Source organism: Mastomys coucha, unplaced genomic scaffold (assembly GCF_008632895.1).
Source record: "Mastomys coucha isolate ucsf_1 unplaced genomic scaffold, UCSF_Mcou_1 pScaffold15, whole genome shotgun sequence".
NCBI lineage: Eukaryota > Metazoa > Chordata > Mammalia > Rodentia > Muridae > Mastomys > Mastomys coucha.
In genome coordinates this window covers 38,400,361-38,420,690 of record NW_022196897.1, presented here as the reverse complement: position 1 = coordinate 38,420,690, position 20,330 = coordinate 38,400,361, and the positions used below count along the sequence as shown (strand labels likewise).

The following is a 20,330-nucleotide window of genomic DNA, read 5'->3' as shown; positions in this document are numbered from 1 at the left end:
ATGCTAGGGTAGACTCCATGAAGTGTCATAGGACACTTTTCCCTCTGTGACACGACAGTGCAATGGAACACTTTAGGAGCAGTGCTTCCCCTTTGAGCTGTGTGAAGAGGCAAATTAAGCTCTTTCCAAGCAAATTTTGTCAAAGGCAGCCATAGGACCTTAGCCAGCTTTGCCCTTTCCATGGTCAGCCTGTATGAAACACACCTATCCACAAAGACAGAATCGGAGCAGTCCTTTAGGGGAAGACTCTAAGGGTCTCAGGTCTGAAAGAAGTTAAGATAGCATTCTAGGTCCCCTGATTTCATGACCCTAGTAATTCACTATGTATTACTCAGTCACTATGCTCTCTTTAAAGGGTTGTATATGTATGTGTAGGTACATATATGTGTATGTTTATTATATGTGTGGATGCCAGAAGTTGGCACTAGCTATTTTCCTCAATTTCTCTCTATGTTATCTTTGAGTCATGGCCTCTCACTGAATCCTGAGTTCCTGAATTTGACCGGATTGGCTGGCTAGCAAGCCCTAGGAATCCTCTGGGTCTGACTCAGGAGTGCCTCCATATATGGGTGCTGTGGGGTGAAATTCAAGTCCTACTTACAGACCAAGCCCTTCACAGACTGAACTATCTTCCCAGACACCTTCACTACAGGCTTAATAACTGAAGCCTCCTGATTATCGGGGTGACCAGCAATGAAGACACTGTTCTCAGAAAACAAGAGAACAAGCACAGTCTTTATGTTTGCCTCTTCTAAGACTTGCTAAAAGGGAGACTTGGAAGGACTGGAGTACGTGTGTGGAGGAGGGGAGTCCCTAAATTTTCCACTATGGGCATGTGTGCTTTTAAAGTCCAGTGCCTTGATTCCTGGGCGAAGGAGGGTACAGGGGAAGGGAGCGGAAGGGAGTGGGAGGGTCCACCTGGTTCCAAAGTCGTCACAGCTAGGAGAGTGGCAGTTTCTAATAGTTTTCGTCATCTACCATTTTCTCTCGCCCCCACCCCCATTCACGTTATCGTATCACTCCCCAAAGCCTTCTACCTCCTCTGGAATAGCTGAAACTGACAAGTTTCAAAAGCCAGACCTCCACAAAGATCAAGGAAAACCAGTTACAGTGTTTGAAATATCTCATCTATGTTATGTACCTGACACAACATATATATATATATGTATATATATATATATATATATATATATGTATGTATATATATGTGTGTGTGTGTGTGTATATATATATATATATATATACATATATACATATATATTATTTTATGGGTTTGGGGAACAACAACTTAGCCTTTCCCATCCAAGATTTACTTCTGTTTTATTAATTTGATTGGGAAATATTTTTATTTTCACAAATGATGACGAGGCTTCTGGAGACGCGCCCCTTCGAAAGCAATTTGAAAGGAATTCCAGTGCAAATCCATGTGTACAGATATCGCTTTCCCCTCACCCTGGCCCTGAACAATCTATCCATCAGCAAATCCTGCCTGGCGCCTTCAGGTTCTGCCAGAACCTGGGTCTGCAAGCCAGGATGGCACGCCACCCTAGAGGGCGCGCTGCTTACACTTTCCGCCACCGAGGCCGCCGCGCTGGCTCCCAGGCTCCATAAAAGGGGAGGAGGCGGATCGGTTTCCTTCTCTCATTGAGAAAGCGGAGCGGATTGGAAGGCTGGGCGTATAAAGCCGCGCGGAGAGCGTGAAACAAAGCAGACTGATCGGAATTGGACTTGGGAAGAGAGGCGCGGAGTCAGGCAGAAAACTTGTTGGAGAGGAGTAAAGAGCCTCTGCCTCTCCCCCTCCACTCCGCTGCGCTTAAAGGGGTTCCCTCCGGCCTTGCGATTTATTTTTATATCTGCTTTTTATAAAGAGAAGTATATATATTTTTTTCTTCTAAAAGAGAAAATTCCTGTTCCAAGAGAAAATAAGGCAACATCAATGAAGGAGAGAAGAGCCAGTCAGAAATTATCCAGTAAATCTATCATGGATCCTAATCAGAACGTGAAATGCAAGATAGTAGTAGTGGGCGACAGCCAGTGTGGAAAAACCGCGCTGCTCCACGTCTTCGCAAAGGACTGCTTCCCCGAAGTGAGTGTGACCCGTACGTCTTTGAGGGGAGCGGCTGGGTCCCCAGTCTGGAGGACAGCGTCGTTTCTCCTGCTTCACTGCTTTTTCTTCTTGAAAGTCTTTCTCATGCCCAGCTGGTCTCTTACTGCCACACTGCTGGGAAGCGAAAGTGCCCTGGAAAGCAAGCCTCTGGGCTGGGACCCGCCAGCACCCTGGGCTCTTGGCCCCAGAAACTTGCTGGTTTCAGTGTGGAAGGCCGGGTGGGGAGACCTGGGAGGGCTCTCGGGAGGGGGCTGCGTGTTTACTGTGTAGGGAGTGTGCGGCTGGTGGTGGTGGTGGTATGTTTTAATTGGGGGCTTGGGTGTTTTTCAAGGGTTCAATATGCGGGTCGTGTTTTTAATAATCTCTTTGCCACCTTTCCTTCCTCTTCTGTCCCTTTCTTTCGTTCGTCCAGAATTACGTCCCTACGGTGTTTGAGAATTACACTGCCAGTTTTGAAATCGACACACAAAGAATAGAGTTGAGCCTGTGGGACACTTCAGGTAAGACTCAGCACACCGCGTGGCGGTCTGAACCGGTGCGCCCCGGGGCTCGGGATCCGGTGCCCTATCTACTAATGTGGCTCCTTGAGGGACTTCCAGGTCCCGAGCCGCGGGAAAACGTTATCCTTTCTGGGCACGGGAGGCAGTGGGAGTGATTGTGATCTTGGGGACAGGAGGACGCTCTGTGTCCGGGGTGACCCTGCTGGAGGAGCCTCTGGTGGCCGCATGGCCTTGTGTTGTCCTTCCTTGGGGCCGTGCCGGAGCGGGCCGCCAGGGTGGCCCAGTGCTGGAACACACAGAGCAGCGTGGAAACCCTCCCCCTCGCCGAGTAAGCCCCTCGTGGGTGTCACCAGCCATCTGGTCTCGGGGCAAGGACGCAGGCTAAGCTGGGAGAAGATCCCCGAAGCCTCCGGGTTGCGTGGGGGGTTCCAGGCTGGGGGAGAAGAGTGAATGACCGGAGCCAGCGCCCGTGACGCCTACTGTCAGGAATGCGCTGGTGGTGCCGGCAGCGGCCACCGCGGGGCCTCCGCCCCCGCAGCCTCTGTGCCACCGGCGCAGAGCGGCTTCTGCGGTCGCCCGGAGATCACTCTGTGCCAGCTCTCCGAACAGACCACTCCCTACCCCTTTGCCTCGGCCTTGCCCTCCTGCAGAGCCGCAGGCAGCACTGATCGCCTTTGACCTTCCTGTCTACTTGAATTATTGGCGTCTTGGTGGGTTCTGTCCAGAGGTCTAGGGTTCAAGGCCGGGTTGTTGCCTTCCCATGCGCCCACCCACCAACGTGGCATAGGGTGATGAGGAGGGCAGATCTCCGCGGGCTGGAAGGCTGGCAGCCCCGGCTGAGTTCGGGGCAGGGACAGTGAGGACTGAGTACTGAGCACCCCCCTGGTATCCAAGCTCTACCAAGCCCGGCCAGAGGCTCCTTGGAAGAAACGCCTACTGTTAGTAGAAACCATACCTTCTCCAGAGGAGCAGAAGCTACCAATCTGGGAGGGGAAAAGCCGATGCTGGTGGGGAACTGGGCTGCCAGACAGATTTAGGCGAAACTGGCGAGGAGGAGCGCACAAGCGCCAACACGTAGGGTTGCTGTCAGGCGGGGTGGCCCGAGGTGGAGCCCGGCTCAACTGGGAGTGGCTTCGTGGAGCTTCAGTGAGCTTCCCACACCCTGGGCTGGAACCTCTGTGGGACTTGGGGGATTAGACAGTGGGAGGAAGGGGTCAGAGTCACAAGATCTCCACAGGCAGCCCCCCCCAACCCCCCCAGCACAAAGGCTAGAAGAAAGACTAGAGGGAAGTCTTGCACCGGCGTCTCTCACGGTCGGTGCCAGATGCTCAGACTGCCGCAGTGAAAAGGATAGATCCAGTTTCCCTCCTCCTGAGAGTCAAGCTCTTCCTTGAGCTGCGCCAAGGGCGTTTTGTGTTTGTTGTTGTTGTTGTTGTTGTGGTTGTTGTTGTTGTTGAGATTGCACACGCAGTCTTGATCCTATAGAGAAAGTGTTGATGGAATTCTAGTGGTTTATTGCTAGTTTCGATCATCAGAATTATTACATAGCCTAGTATTTTATTAGGTTCCTGTTCTCAGACATATTATGGTAATTGTTATGCCTAGTGCGCCGGACAGCTGGTGTGGTACCAACAATTAGCACCAGAACTCCCCCACCCCCACCCAGCCCTGTTTGGACTTACACTCGATAAGAATTATTTAGGCGTGGAGTGGGGCAGTGAATCTGATACGGTCTTTGATACAAAGCTGTGCTTCAATCTTAGCTCCTGGTTACCAGGGATTTCTGTGTGCAAATCCTCAACCTCCTTGGGTCTCATTTTCATCATCTGTAAGAAGAGGGCAGACGCTGAGCTGGATAATGTGCAAGATCTCTCCCAGCTATGCTTCTTGGCTTTAGTGTACTGGACAAGCAGATTTTTTTTTTCTTGTTTCTTTCCCAGGATGTTGGTTGGCTTCAGCTCCTAGTCTCAGTGGATCTGGCCTCCCTGGGCTGAGGCTCTCACAGTCTGCAAACCAAACCAGATTCTGGGCTGAGCCAGGCTGGTGGATTTAGGAATGAGACTATTTGGATAAGGAAGGGGGATGGGTGGGCTCCTAGGAATGCGGGCTTATACATCCCTGTCTCCAGCCCCAAAAGCCACAAGACCACCAACAGAGATTTTAGATTAGGTGCCCAAAAGCCAAACTTGCCACCTCCTTTCTTTTAAGAGAGAAAAGGCATAGGCTTTCCAAGGGCTAACAAATAAAACGAATGTATATGAATTGTTTACAGTGAGAAGCCAATTCGAACATACTTCAGATATTTTCAAGCCTTACTCAGCAATTATATAGTTCACAGTCTCTGCACTTATAGCGGAATGTCTTGCATACAGTAGTCACCCAATAAAACCTAAGAACTGAACAAATTATAATGATATGCATAGTTGCTAAGGAGATGGGGTTCCTGGCATTAATTAGCACTGAATTACCTTTGCCTTAAGATTGGCAACTTCATAAATATTGCTTTTCATCAAATTAAAGTTAATCACCTGAAATGAAATCAGTTAGTGACATAATGACTTATATTTTTTTATTTAGTAAAAGAAAACCCTATGCATCTTTCTGTAAGATCAAAAGGGTTAAAAGCTGATTGCAACAGTATTATACTGCAAAATTATCCAGTTATGAAACCTTACTTAAAATTTAGATTCATATAAATGAAAAAAGAGACATGGGGAATTATTTGAAATTCCTATTATGTTGTTTGTGGAGCTGTGTTAATTAAACACAGTTATGGAGCGTTGCTTAAATTCTGGAAATAGGATGTTTCTACTGAAAGTGGCACACTCAGAATTAGCATGCCTCCAGCAGGAAGTTCAGGCTTCCCAGTAACTCTACTATCTTTCCTAGTCACCCACTTCTCCTGACAAGTTCCTAGAGATTTCTCCCCCATTATTTGACACTTACTTTGCTCACAAAGACATTGTTTTGTTGAGGTCTGAAAATAATTGCATATACTTTATGCCTCTTTATACATTTGATTTTGCCCAACTGTTACCAGCTTATCTCAGTACAGAAGATCCAAGCCAAGTTTATAGATCTCTAAATGTCACTTTTTGTCCTCTCCCAAGACTGTGTGCGAGAGATTTAGATTGGGAAAACTGAGTGGAGAGAGAGTATCAACTTTGCCCTTTGGTTGCATGGCTATTGTGTTTGACCCTCCAGCGGCAGAACACACATGTAGGAAACAATTCTTTCTGGGCTTTCTGTGTGTGAAACACCTCTCCTAAGTGATCTGTTTTTCCCCTGAAGCAGTCATCATGATGTGTAAGCAAAAACTGCCAATTTGAATGTGGGAAAAAAATGTCAAGGAGAAGTAGTGTGTGAGGAAAGGAAGCCATTCATTTCTCTTCTGGGAGCCCAGGGCAGTTAATACTTCCTCCCTCTCTAGTCTTCTTCCTTTTTTGTGCATCTACTGTAAGCAGGCCCTCTGTTAGCCAGCATAGGAATCAGAGCTAGGTGATGGCTAGCCTATGATGCACTTACTCTTGAACTCTAATGGTTTCTTCTAACTGGTTGCTGCATGTGTTTCCCTATGGGGCTTTCCCAGTTGAACTCCAAGCAGTCTTTATGTCTTTCCCCAAGCACCCACCAATTACAACAGCCACAGTGGCACAGTGCCAATGGACTCTTATGGCTACTTAAAATACTCCAAAAGTCACGACATATCGTAAGTGTCAAGAAAATCTTCTAAAATGAGGGATTTCTAAAGGCAGTCTTGGGTTCATATCTTCTTCTTACTTAGATATAGTTTCTTTTCCTTATAAAATGAGCCACTTTAATTGTTGCAGAAATGTGCTGGGAAACTATTCAAATTTTCCCGATGAGTTTTGAGAAACAGAAAGGGGGTGGGGGGAATATCTTGGTATCTTGAAGTGATATGTGAACCAAAGTAGTTCTCATAGCTTGTGCTTCAAAATCTGCTACACTTGCCAAACGTAGAAGCAATTTGTAACATGAAGCCAAATGCCTACTAATGATACAAAGTTAGTCATTTAAAGATCACCGTATCTTTTCTTAGGAACTTGATTGCAGCGTAATTTCTGAATACGTGATTTAGGGAGTAACAGTCATCTGTGCTAGCTTTTAACCAGAGCAAGTTAATGCACATTTTATTTAAGGCATATTATTAGTTCTAAATATTCAATTCAACTGCTGATCCCCAGTTGATAACTGTGGTATTGCCCTGTAAAAACTCTTTTGAATCTTAATGTGCTATGAACCTCTTTCAGGTCCTGAATGCTAAAGTTAGCACTTCCTGTATTTGTTTCTAGTTTATTAACTAAAAACAATATATTGTCTACATTTTAATATAAAGCAACAGATAAGAAGGAAAAAATAGTTACTTTCCTTGGAGGAAAGTCTTCAGAATCAATATAAAACTAACTACACTAGTATATTTCAGCTTTTAACAATCAAGCTTGAAGGCCAGTTTTGGTGACCGCTGCTCTAATAGAAATGGTTCAACAGTTTTGGAGACTCATCTACATATTAATCAAGAAAAGCCATTTAAAAGGAGATTTGGCCCCTTTTTTGTGATTTAAAATATAAATGAACACATCTGGGCAGGCCAAGATGATATGATTGTAAACTGTTAGGGCAAAACATCTGCAAAAGCTGCTGGGGCTATGATGGGGGATGGGCTGTACTGAGCTAAGCAGGAATAGCTCAGGTCCTCAAGCTGCTTACACTCTAGTTAGGGTGACCAAGCAAATAAAAATGCTGTGAATACAGGTGAAAATTTAAAATACCCATTCTTTCTCCAGGGTGAAGTAAGAAACAAAATGAGAAGCCCAGACTAAGTATAGGGTGCAGCTAGGAAGGAAGAAATGCCTGTGCGCTTGAACAAGGCAAGGAATCCTTCCCAGGGCATCTGCTATGAATACTCCATAGGTGAACAGGGACCCGGAAACAGAAGATGGGCTTTGGTGGGAATGGACCGATTCACCCACAGCAACAAGAGATGATGTTCAATACCCATGCCAACTCCAGGTCCCCAGCTCAGGTCTTCCTGTCCATTAAACTCCTCAGAGTTCCAAAGTTTCTCTAGACGTTGACTCAGATCTTCCAAAGTTCTTAAACTCCCTTTACTTTAAAAATGCTTAAATTTAATGGTTATCAGGGGAAAACCAGGTTCTCAAAGTTGTGATTTCTGACCTAAGCTTCTTAGAGGTAGGCTAAGAATGTACAAACTGTTTTCATCTGAATAGCAAACAAACTACAAAGAACCAGATAACTTCACAAAGTCATTATGATCCTTGGAACCTAGGGTTTCGAAGTCAGGCCCAGCTGTAGATGGAGCCTTCATACACTGAAGTGTGGGCTAGGGATAGACAAACAACTTGCCTGGAAGCAAGTCTTCATCCGTCCCTAGACTTTTCTTTTCCTTCTCCTTCTGCTTTTTTAAAAATCCATTTGGTGCTAATTTTGCCTCCAATTTGGTTTTTCCTAGGCTGTAGATTGGAGTAAGGTATCCAGATTGGTCATTCTACTGGTTCTAAAATAACCAGGTGTTTCGTCAGTAATACAGTTCTTTTTACATGGAAACAGGACACCACGGACACCCATATTTCCACTCAGCTCATGATGCATGGTTAGGCTGAGCCATATGAATCAGTTGGGCCTCACTCATCTTTTTGATGTCCTTAAAATGTCTTCTGGTTTCTTACATATTGGCAACATTCACAGAACCCTCTTGGCAAAAATTCAGACTTTTCTGACATAGAATGCAAGCTGCTTCAAAAGTTTGGCCAGGTGTTGAGCACATTGATATTGAAACACAAGCCTAATGCTCTAGTAGGAGGTAAGGTGAATCCCCTGTGCTCAGAGAGCATGGGGAGCATAATCACTTCAGTCTGGAGTGGATGATAATGTGGATTTTTAAAAGGTATCTACATAATCTTACCCCTACAAGCTCTATGATTCCTATGGTTCCACTCTCTGTAAAAATGTTATTTTTTTTTAAAGTATCCCTTGGATTGGAAACATCTACCAAAATCTTATTTAGAACCGCCAAGTAGTGATGTCAGTTGTACCCACCCGAACTTATATCCACCTGTGCATCTGCAGCACCGCTCCCCACAAATAGAAAACACTGAGTTTTTATTGAAACCCATAACTGCCCACGTGTTTTCATAAGAGCTGTTCATAATCTACAAGGGTCTGATTCAGTAGAAGATACAAGCAAAGTAGGCACTGCTGGGCAGGGTGGTGATGGCTTATTGGGGCCTGAGGTTTGCGATGCAGGGAGTTGAGGAAGAGCTAGGTCTTATATGAAGCAGTCTCAAGGTCTTGTCCAGACTTGACTCAACATTCCTGAGCCTGCTCCCCTTGTACAGCTTCCCTTCCTGACATGGCCTCTCGATCTACTTGCTACCCATGTGCTTTTAATGAACACTTAAAGTTACAAAATTTGCTGTATAATTTCTGCCCCAAAGTATGTATTCTTCCTAACTTCCTTGTCTTGATAGGAATTCCTTATAGGAAAAGCTTTTGACTTACTTTAAGTGTAAGTAAAAGATTCGGTGAAGGGGATTTTCAGTTTGCAGACTTTAGAAAGATAAAGTTTCAGCATTTGAGCTGGTTTTGCAAAAGGTCCAAAGGTCGCCTTTTAGGCATGGCTCTTGGTCCATATATGTTTAATCATGTACATATATGGTGTGCTGTATCTCTGCAGCAGGGTGACATCAGCAGGCAGGTATGCATTTGAAGACTTAGTTTCTAGGTGAGGCACTTCGTGACTATTCTTGGGCTGGAAATTTTCCTCTCAGCCCAAATTAATGATCTTGAAGACAAGGATGGGTAGACCTGTAATTTCAAAAGTCTGTTAGAACTTTTCTGATGTTTGCCAAACTCAAGCAACATAGAACCCCTAAAGCATTCTTATGCTAATCCATGCCTGGATAAAGCCTTTTGGCTGAGGGGTGGGGGGGAGCAAACTTGGACAGGGTGAGACACTTGTTTTGCCTATAGTCCAGTCACAGCTTTACACTAATACAACTCCCTGCAATTTGCCAATGGAAACTCTGGTAGGTTATTTAAACGGGGCCTGAAATGCAGTGAAAGTGTCCATTTGCATGAAGCCCATTCCACATTCTGAAGAAGTCTCATTTGACAAGCAAAGCTTCATTCCTAGATTCATTGGGTTTTAACCGTACTACATTCTTACGTAGGTACTGAAGTACAGACTGAGCACACCGTAAAAACACGTTCAGTTACCACCTTCCAACCTTAACTAGAATCCATAGAAATTAGTGCTTCTGGAAGCCTGCCTTCCCGAGGTGCCGTGGGACTTCTCCAGCTGCGGGATGCAGCAGGAGTCCTGGGCTGGCTTTGTTCTCACTTTGAGGGCTTACTCTCCACGCTTTGGCGTCTCCTCTGTCTCCGGGCCTCCTCAGTTGACAGGGCATTCCTAGGATTCTTCCCACACATGCCTGTGGTGATCCGGCCCCCTTTGCTTGCCGACTTCCTTTGTGCAGTCACAAGGCACTGTAGGGAAGAACACAGAAGAAAGGGTCCTTCTTACCTAATGAACTGTGAGATCTTTCCTGTTAGGACAGTTTTCTAAGTTCACTTTTCTTACTATGAAAAAAATGAAGACAAGTTTTGGGTGGTTATTTTTTCCCCCTATCCTGGAAAAAAATGTTTAACCTTAAGCTTTCAAAAAATAGTGAATAAATTATCTTCTATGGCAAGTTACTCTTCCCGTTGGTGGTCATATTACAGTTATGAGTTTAAGGATCCATTTTATTAGTGCCCTTGGGCACTTGTTGATCAAAAAGCTGCATTGTTTACTTGCAGGGGGGTGGACTGGGCTCGGATCAAAGTGCTGCTCCTAATTAGATCTTGTTAAAGTGCCTAAGAGTTACCTCTTTACCTCCAAGCTCGGTGGCTGGTTGCTGGAGAAGCGTTACACTACATATGTATTTTCATCCAAACTGTTAAACCAAATGAAAACAAAGGCAGAAACAGGCCTCCATGAGAGAATCTTGTTTAACTCGAAGAGAACTGTTTCTTTTTAAAGTCAATCAAGAGAGTAAATTTCTGTCTTATTTGCATATAGCCACTGAGCACAAAAGCTGCCTTGCTTTCTTTTTTTTTTTTTTTTATCTTTTTTTTTTTTTTTTTTTTTTTTTTTTTTTTTTTTGGTAGGCAAGCAATCTCCAGCCTGTGACAGAGGGCTGAGCACAAAGCCAGATAGATCCCTTTGTGGCCTTAAACTGTGTGGGGGAGGGGAAGCAGCCCACAAAGGGCGGGGTGTTCTCTTCAGCCACATGGTGACTGGAATGTTGCAACCCAGCCTCTGGATTTTCCCAGCAGTCCCAAGTTTAATTAAATTAGTTTTGCCCCTTTGACTTTCTTCAGCCACCTTTGGAAAAGATGGTCTCCATTGTCCTGTAAATACTCCGCTGTGCTACTCTGTGCAGGCAGCATCCTGTTCTAAGGGAGCCTGGCACCTCCAGATGCTAGGTGTCCTGCAGGTCTAGACTGGAGAGCATAAGACATGAGCTTTCTGACACCTGTTCACTTTGCACAGTAGGCTGGCTCTGACTGTGTAGGTCGGGTCAGGTCGTTGGAGCTGGCTTTGAAGAACAGAAGAGAGCCTCCTCTGTCCTCCTTTGAATTTCTTCTCTGTACAGTCTGGGATTTTGTGGCAGGCTGTTAGGAAAGAGATATTCTAATGCTCACAGCAACAGCTGTGCCAAAGTTAGACTTTAGACAAGCAAACAAGGAAGGTTACAGTGAGGAGAATCAGAGCTGCAGATCTAACTAATGCACAATATCAATGTATCCATAGAGGGAAAGCCATCCCTTCCTGGGTGCCTCTCAAGAAAAACTTGAGGTGAACTCAAAGTGTTTACCTTAGAGTTACTCTCACCTCTGATTTGTTCAAGTGGCTGAACGGGTAGCCAGTGCTTGTCGTTTTTAGAAACACATTACATATTTTTTTTATTCATTTCAACTAAGGCCTTAGCTCACTGTAAGTATCTTCTCTGCAGGCCTTGTTACCACACTTCCTGCCTTCCACAGGCCAGTGAGGAGGCTGCTGTCCTGCCTGAGAGCTTCCTAACCTTTCTTCCACGCTGACACTTTCCTTCCTGGTTCCTAGAACATCCCCAATCTTCTTGCTCAGCACACTCACTCTCTCCATCTCTAAAGCAGGACTGAGGCAGACCCATTGCTGCTAGGGATTGCAGCGGTAAGCACCAAGAGCCCAGGACACACACTCTAACTGCTGTAACTTCTAGGTAGAGAGAGCAGACTCCTGAAGGTCAGCTGTCTTTTTCACTTTTTCTTTGAGACACGCTCTCACTAAAGTTGCTCAGTGGAGAAGGAGTGCGGAAATACTAGTGTACTCATATGGAGAGTTAAACAATCTTGCATTCTCTCCACAGCTCAGGTAGGCCTCAAGACTGCAATCTTTCTGCTTTACCCTGCCGCTGGACCTGACTAAAACAATTTCTTTGGAAAGGTCTCTTGTTCTCTCCCTCTCTGACTTGGACAACCAAAGTTTTGACTTAGGGAATACATGCTATGTTTTCCTGCCAGAAATGCAAAATTATGTCAAAACTAAATCAAAAGTCAAGAAAGTCTTTAGTGTATTTGCATTTGCCTAGTAAATGATTTTCCTGGTGTCTGTGAAGTGTACATTAAAAGTGATTGTCAAGTTATCTTCAATTTTCCCAACATTGGGAATTCATAAAGGTATCAGAGAAGAAGAGAGTGAGTGAGAGAGAGAGAGAGAGAGGGGGGGGGGGGGGGGGGGGGGGGGGAGAGGGAGAGGGAGAAAAGTCTTAAATGTCTGGAAAGTTCTCAGGTTCCACTGATTGATTGTCGATTTGAACTTTTGGACTACCTTGGGTTTAACTCAGGCCAGGACCCTTGGATTATGTTCTGCTGTCATGTTTGCAGGAGGGACTGTGTAGAAAAATAGCATGATCCACCATGGCATTTATGACATCCTTGGTATAGCAGGAAGTGAACTTAACACAGGGCTTGGGGGGCAGGGCTTGGGGGGCGGTAAGTGTAACCAAGCTCAAAGGTCAATGGCTTATCCAGTCTTGTAACTGGGGATGGAGTGACACTCCTGTGCTTTGCTTTGCTCTTGCTTCTTGTGCATCATTAAACTTGCCCTCCCCCCTACTCACCGCCCCCATTCAACTATTGGACTAATCTTGAGTTTGGATCTTTTTCCCAGGAAGCAGCTCCCTTTCCAGTGGCTGCGGCCACTCGGCCTTTGACCACAGCGATAACAGAGCTACAATACTTCTAGTTAATATGTACTCATCTCTTCCTAAATTCCAGCTGTTACCTAGGTTTACTTAGATACCATAGATATCGGTTGTTACCATATTTCCCTTATGATTGAAGCACACACTCCTAAGACTTGGCCTTCTTCCCCTCTAGTGGTGAGAATGGGCTTGTCCTCAAGGTCACTTGGTCCCACATGCTCCCCAGTTTGTCTAAGACCCTTCTGACTGTAATTCTTAAACTCTATCAATTGTGCTTTAAATTCCTGGCCTTCCCAGGAGCTGAGGTCCCATGCATAGGAGCTCTCAGATCTTGTAGTACAAGTAAATATGTTACTAACCTGTCTTTTGTGGATGTATTTGCATTTCTTTACAGGAAGGAATGGGGGGGGGCCAGAGGGGTCTTGCTTTATAACAGGGAAGGGATTTATCTCAAAGGGTAGAGTTCGCACCTCATAGACAGTGGAGATTTCTGTCTGAGACCTGTGTGTTTTTTCCCTTAGGTTCTCCTTACTATGACAACGTCCGTCCCCTCTCTTACCCGGACTCTGATGCTGTGCTCATTTGCTTTGACATCAGTAGACCAGAGACTCTGGACAGTGTCTTAAAAAAGGTGAGTGCTGAGTTAAGGACCTCATCCTGCACTTTCGATGATACAGGGTTAGAGATAGGCGATTGGCTAGGGCATTCAAAGATTCTGAACTTACTTCTTCTAATGAAAAGACCAGAAAGGACACTTCCACACCAAAACAACATTCCCATACATCCCATACATTGATGCCATAAGTGGCTAATTAATCTGCTTGAAATTTTATTACCTTTGAACTCTCAACAAACTACTTTTCATGAGCTTTCTTGTTTGTTTTGGGGGGGAGGAAATGGAGTGAAAACGTAGGAAATAGCTGCAGTAAGCTCTTAGCTGACCGTTCATTCCTTTGCTTGACAGACTGCTGTATAGGTGTTTGCCATTGATCTCAATTCAGATATTAATACAACAAGAGCTATTTTGACAAAGGAGTTGTAGTTCACTTGTTCATAGGAACAGGAGTGAAATATAACATAAGAGGAATATGTGTAGGGGGGCTTGTCCCTAGACATGCAAGAATGTGAATTATGACCAGATGTCTACTAATAAAGCATCATTTATACCAAATGTGTATGTTATTACACAGTCCTGGTTCCTGGAAGCAAAGGTGGGTCAGATTCTATAGGTGGAGATGGGACTAGAAGAAGCTGGAGATAGAGGAACCAGGGAGAAGAGGAATGGTACCTGTTGTACATAGGTCTAAGAAGGCAACTTCATATTTGTGTAGAGAATGATGCTGAGCCTTCCTCAGCAGAAGACTTGGCAATCAGGGTAGTTATAGGAACTTGCCGTAAATGGCTTCCAGAGAACTCAGTGGGACAGTGATTCTGCTTGGCCTGCAGCAAACCCAGGCTTTCTTCTATGGTAGTTCTAGAGGGTTATATGTCCTGGTGGATGGGGCACCATCTTAGTCACTCACCCTTGCTAGGTGTTGTCAGTTTACCATGCAACTCTAGCTATACAACCCCTTCTTTTCTGTGCACTGCACAGGTGACTAAGAGCAGAGAATGTCACTCAGCAGTTGTCCCTGTGGTCCAGTCAACATGAACGCAGACAAAGCAGAAAGGGAGAAGTGCCCATGTCCAGACTTGCTCCATTTGGGCTGTGTTCTTTTGGTTTCTACTTTCAGTGGCATTTGCATTTTGCCTGTTTTTATTAGTGTATTCCTTATGGTACTTAATTGCTTGAGTAGGTCATTATAAATTTAGGGTTTGAGGTATAACCCTCCTTCAGTTTTTGCTAAACATTGATGGCAAGCAGTTCAATGAAATGGTACTCTTAGAGGTAGATTAAAGGGTCTTTTTTAGTTTGTAACATCTTCCCATTCTGAGTCATGTATGAAACACGGGGTTGACTTTTTTTGTCAGGTTCTGTCAGCAATACAGCTTTCCTGTCTTCAAAGCTGTAAACAAGTAGAGGGAGGCCCTCAACATCACAAGCTGAGAACAACATAACCACACGCCTGGCTGTGCGTGGAGAGAAAGGCGCACTTATTCACTGGTGTTTGTACTTGATGCAGTATTGGCTTATACATAATTTATGACAGAAAGCTTTTCTCCTCTTCTACTTTGATTTTTTTTCTACTAAGACCAAACAAATAGTGACATTGGACCTGTAGATATTAATGAGTGTGTTTCTGTTTGTGTGAGGCTTAAGGCTCATGGCAACTTACTTCATCTGTGTTTTGTCTTAATTGAGTCTTAAATCCTATTGATACCAGAGAGTTTAAAGTGACTTAACGTAGAACAAAAAACTTAAGTCATATTCTGTTTTTCAGTTCTTTAGGAGAACATGCTAGGTGCTCCTAAATAGTTGTGGGGGGGAGAGGAAAGAAAGGAAAGTCTCAATGGGCAGATCAGGCAATCAGTGTGTTACTGCCCTCCCCGTGCTGGAGCACTTTATAACTAGATGTCATTGACTCAGACACACATCGAGATCTGGAGTTATCCTCTGGTGGTCTCCTAAATCACTCTTTCAGAATGTCCCTCTTACCTAGAATTATACTTACAGACCTTTATTGCCTCTTCTGCTCTGTGAACTCCTGAAAGGCAGAGCTACATCATCATTACATTCTTCCCAGAGCACAAAAGACATCGTAGGTTTGGGTAGAAGAGTCTCAACCCCTCTCTCTAGTCCCTCATCTGATGATGGAGAACTCAAGTTAGAAGAAGCAAAACCATGAAAAGATGTTTTGTTGCTTTAAACGGAATAGCTGGAATCCATGCCAGAAGCTTCTCAAAGTTCTTGTGATTCTGGTTAGGACAGGAAATAGTTAAATTGTAGACTAGACAGCAATGGTTAACAGTTAAAATTTAACTTAAAGTCTTTATGGGCTACAAAACCAGATGCTGTCCTGGGAGCTCAAGAGGTGGGTAGTTCTCTCCTTAAGCTGTGGTCTGTGTCCATTCAGCCACTTCAGTGGAGGTTCCTTGAAGCAAAACACTCTGCTTTAGTAATCACAGGCCAGATACTGACCTACCATGGGAGGCCAGCACATGGAAGCATGATGGAGTCTGTGAGTGCGCACTTTTGCCTATTCCTTAGGTGTGGCCTATTCCTTATGCCAAGCCTTCCACTTACTCCATATTAGGCTAGGTAATAAGAAACTCAGTATATCCCAGGATATAATCATCCATTTGGATATGTGATTATAAGCACCTTGGATATAAGGTGCTTTTGTCTTTCAAATACCTCCATAATTAAGACATTGTTGATAGGAAATAAGTTCATTGTGGGAGGAACCACTGAGCCACACAGAATCTAACAATATAACAATATGCATGGCTACTCTCTATAAAGTTTGGTATCATCAACTTATTACTGAAACATAAGCTGGCTTCTTCAATGTCTGCCAAGGGAGAAATTGTTCTTATTGTATATGTGTCTATACTTCATTAATTTTCTTTTTCCTCCTCCCTAGTGGAAAGGTGAAATCCAGGAGTTTTGTCCCAATACCAAGATGCTGTTGGTGGGCTGCAAGTCTGATCTGAGGACAGATGTCAGCACATTAGTGGAACTCTCAAATCACAGGCAGACTCCTGTGTCATATGATCAGGTAAGTGTGTTGTCACTGTGGGAAAGTCACCTTCCTTCCCTCCCTCTCTCCTTTCTTTCTTTATTAGGATATATTTATTTTTATTATATGTGCATTGGTGTTTTGCCTGAACGTTTATCTGTGTGAGGGTATTGGGTCCCCGATCTAGAATTACAGACAGTTGTGAGCTGCCATGTAGGTTCTGGAAATTGAACCTGAGTCACTTGGAAGAGTAGCCAGTGCTCTCTTAACCACTGAGCCATCTCTCCAAGCTCTGAAAAGTCACCATTCAATAAAAATGAAAGAAATATAATTATTATTTGTGATACATGAGATGTAGCACTTTTCCAAGAGATGAGGCAGAAGTCAACTGAAATATAAACTGTCTTGACAATCTGTAGTAAAAGTCGTCAGGAGTTAGGGCACACAAACAACTGATATTTGCTACCCTTGGATGTTTCTAAAGAGAGAAAGTGATTAAAATTAGTTCTCTTTAAGAGAACTTATTGTTCTCTTGTCCAATAAAACCCTCAATTAAGCTGTTGTTAGTAAAATAGATCACTCTCTGATGCCACCTTTTGAATGTTCATCATGGTACAAGTGTTCCCTCAAAGAAAGGAAAATCTGTTCAGGAATCTATTCTCCTAAGACTCACCACCAGATTCTAAAGGTTCCTGTTAAAATAGGTATAGGTAAATGTATTGTGCACTATTTAAAGTATTCTATTTTAGGGCTAGGGACATAGATCAGTCACAGAGTTCTTGTCCAACATGAGGAAGGCTTATGGTTCCCTCCCCAGTCAGGGGACTTACTCCACTAGCAGTGTCCCCAGTGTCCTGCAGTGCACCGCAGGTTATGCACTACCTAGTTAAAGTTTCAGTGAGGGTCAGCAGCCACCTTTGTACCTGTCTCTTCTTTACATCCTCCTAGTGAGAGCTGGTTGCTCTGGAATCTCCTGCAGGAACAAATCAGCATATTGGAAGCTGTGGGGAGCTAGAGAGAGCAGTTCTACAGAGTGATATAATAGAGGGCCATCGGATTGGGTCTTTAGTACTTGGGAAGTTACAAAGAAAGAAACTCATTAAGAAAAAAAAAATCTGTTTTTTATTTTGTACACCACTTGGGAAGTCCATTTGGCATATTAGGTATGTTTTAATGCAAGACTGTTTTGTGGCATTTCAACACTTTCCAGTGTCTCTCCCAAGTCTCACTGCTGATGGAAAAATCTTTTCTTTTACTTCACAGGGGGCAAATATGGCCAAGCAGATCGGAGCAGCCACTTACATAGAATGTTCAGCTTTACAGTCAGAAAACAGCGTCAGAGACATTTTTCACGTCGCCACCTTGGCGTGTGTAAATAAGACAAATAAAAACGTTAAGCGGAACAAATCACAGAGGGCCACAAAGCGGATTTCACACATGCCTAGCAGACCAGAACTCTCAGCAGTTGCTACGGACTTACGAAAGGACAAAGCAAAGAGCTGCACTGTGATGTGAGCCTTCGCCGTCTTTAAGGAGGACACGGGAATCTGGTGTAAAAAAAAATAATTAAAATTAAAAATTAAAAAAAGCAGGAGAAAACCGGAAAGATGGAGTCAAATGAAGTGCCCAGCCAAAGTCACATAGACACAGGCTTAGGAGGCCCTTGAAAGATACCCACTTTTCGGAATTTTGTCCTTAGTTTCGGCATGTAGACCGAGTGGTGAGAAGCGAATGCGTTGAAGAGTTTTGTGTGACAAGAAGTGTGACTTGAAAAATCCGCCAAAAACAAGGGGAGCTACAAACGGGAGAGCGCTAGAGAAGTGGGGGGCGCCAGTACCTCCGAGAACATCCACGCTCTGAATGGTGCTTGAGTATTTTCGGTTTTGTGTTCGTGGTTTTGTTACAACCTATTCGTGGATCTCTACTTTGATTTCGTTTTTTCAATGTTTTAATCCCCTTTTCCAAAAAGTATATATTAGTAGACCGTCCTCGTTGGGGAACTCGCACTGTGACCTTAGCGTTTAGTTTTCTAGAGGATGCGATCTAATTTCCTCCTAGCTCATCATTAAAATGGAAATTGTACTGGGACCCGGTGGGATTCAAGAGGAAAACTTCATGCGGCTTTGAAATCTTGACTTCCTGAAGGTCGCTGCTGAGCGAGATGGTTTGAAAGCAAGGCTTCCGCGGCCTTACAAGATGCATAGACCAGCACTAAAGAGATTGCGTAGATCAACTAGAAGAGAGTGTTGCTTTTTATTCTGTCTGATGGTTTTGTTCATCCTTGTGATTGTCCTTAACAAGTGGTAAATTGTTCAGTGTAATATTTTTTGTGCGCTGTTTAGAAAAGAGTGTGTGGCTTTGTTTTTCTTTTTGCCATCGTTGATGAAAACGAGAAGTCAAATAAAAGATGTGTTCGTCTGATGTGATAGCGTGATTAAAGAGGAGGCAGGTGGCTGCTGATTTCACCAAGAGAGACCTTGAATGAAGGAGTAGTAGTAGCCGAGAGCACAGTTGGTGAATGGGGCTGTCTGGAACCAAGTTATAAGTCAAAAATACACAGAGCAAAAGCGTTCATGTCGGGGGGATGGTGGCCCCCAGGCTGGCAGCAGATAGTAAGCTGTTGTCTGATGCCACTTCCTTCAAAGGAATGTTGTTCTGACAAAACCCCCATTTGCCCATGCTTTAGAAAACCCCAGATTGAAAAGAAGCCTATAATGTCTGCCCTGGTATGAGCCTAGGGTGTTTCTCAAGTGACTGATAAACCTCACTTAACCATACACAGCCAGGGCCAGGTTGAAAAAAAACATGATCCTTGCAGAAGTAATAATCAGCATTTAAAATAGTTTACAGGTTTCTCCTTTTGAGCAGTTCCTTTCAGAGAAGAAATCAGTTATGATCTTTCAGAGTTGGTGCTTGTTGAAAACAAGCTTTTTCTTTCCCCAAAGATGACCCTTCATTTTTGAAGCGTTTGGAGCTGTGTCTCCATTAAACTGTGGCCAGAAGGGGAGGTTAAGGGAATGACAACACCCAGTCCTGTGTCTTTACGAGCACTTTGTTTTGTCTCTGCAAGAAAATGCCATTTCAGTCATTTCCCATGAAGCTCAGACCTTTTACCAACATAATGCGCTCTGACTGGTACAGCGTTACGCTTTGGGCAGTATTACAAAATCGCTGGCAAGTGCTTTCTGTATTTAAATATTGTAAAAAGAAAATAAGTTATAACTGTTATAAAGCAGAACCTTTGTTGCTTTTTTTTTTAATGTTGAAGTCACTTTGTATGTTTGTTTGGTCAGTGTTTCCACAGTATTTATTAAAACTTATGGTTTTTTTTTTTCTTCAAATAAAAAAGTAACCACCATGTCTGTCTCCCTGTGGTGTTTTCTGCTTCTTGGCTAATTGTTCAACTATATTGTTTCATAAAGATGATTATAGAATGGGAGCTAAGAGCTTCTGAACTAGTAAAGCTCAGAATTTCATTCTTGGAAAAAGATGAATCTGTATATAGAAGATATTCACATGATATCTTTTAAAAAAAAATTAAAGAAAATGGGGCATACTTGAGTGATCTGGACATATAACAAAAGAAGCCATGATACTGGATAGGATTAATTTGTAGAAAGTGCCAAAATTCTTTGGAAGTCTTTTATAGTGGAAATGAATGATACAGCCCCAGATTTTCAGTACCTGGAAATCTAATGTGGCCTTAGTTTCTGCTGTGTCTTCTGGGAACCCAGGTATCCCCTTGTAAAGTGTTCTTGTTCACAGAACATGGATAGCTCAGGATCCAGCTATTGCAGCTTAGGGGAGGTATAACACAACTAGTCCTATCTGT

At 43.8% G+C, this 20,330-nt stretch overlaps 1 protein-coding gene across 1 annotated transcript; it reads left to right on the top strand.

The window, feature by feature from the left end:
* Positions 1 to 1,642: 1,642 nt before the first annotated feature.
* On the top strand, positions 1,643 to 19,856 carry Rnd3 (Rho family GTPase 3). Its single transcript, XM_031370198.1, has 5 exons — positions 1,643 to 2,086; positions 2,520 to 2,607; positions 13,400 to 13,509; positions 16,403 to 16,537; positions 17,762 to 19,856. The coding sequence occupies exons 1-5, from the start codon at positions 1,937 to 1,939 to the stop codon at positions 18,011 to 18,013; spliced, it is 735 nt and encodes a 244-aa protein (XP_031226058.1). The 5' UTR covers positions 1,643 to 1,936; the 3' UTR covers positions 18,014 to 19,856.
* The last annotated feature ends 474 nt before the right edge of the window (positions 19,857 to 20,330 follow it).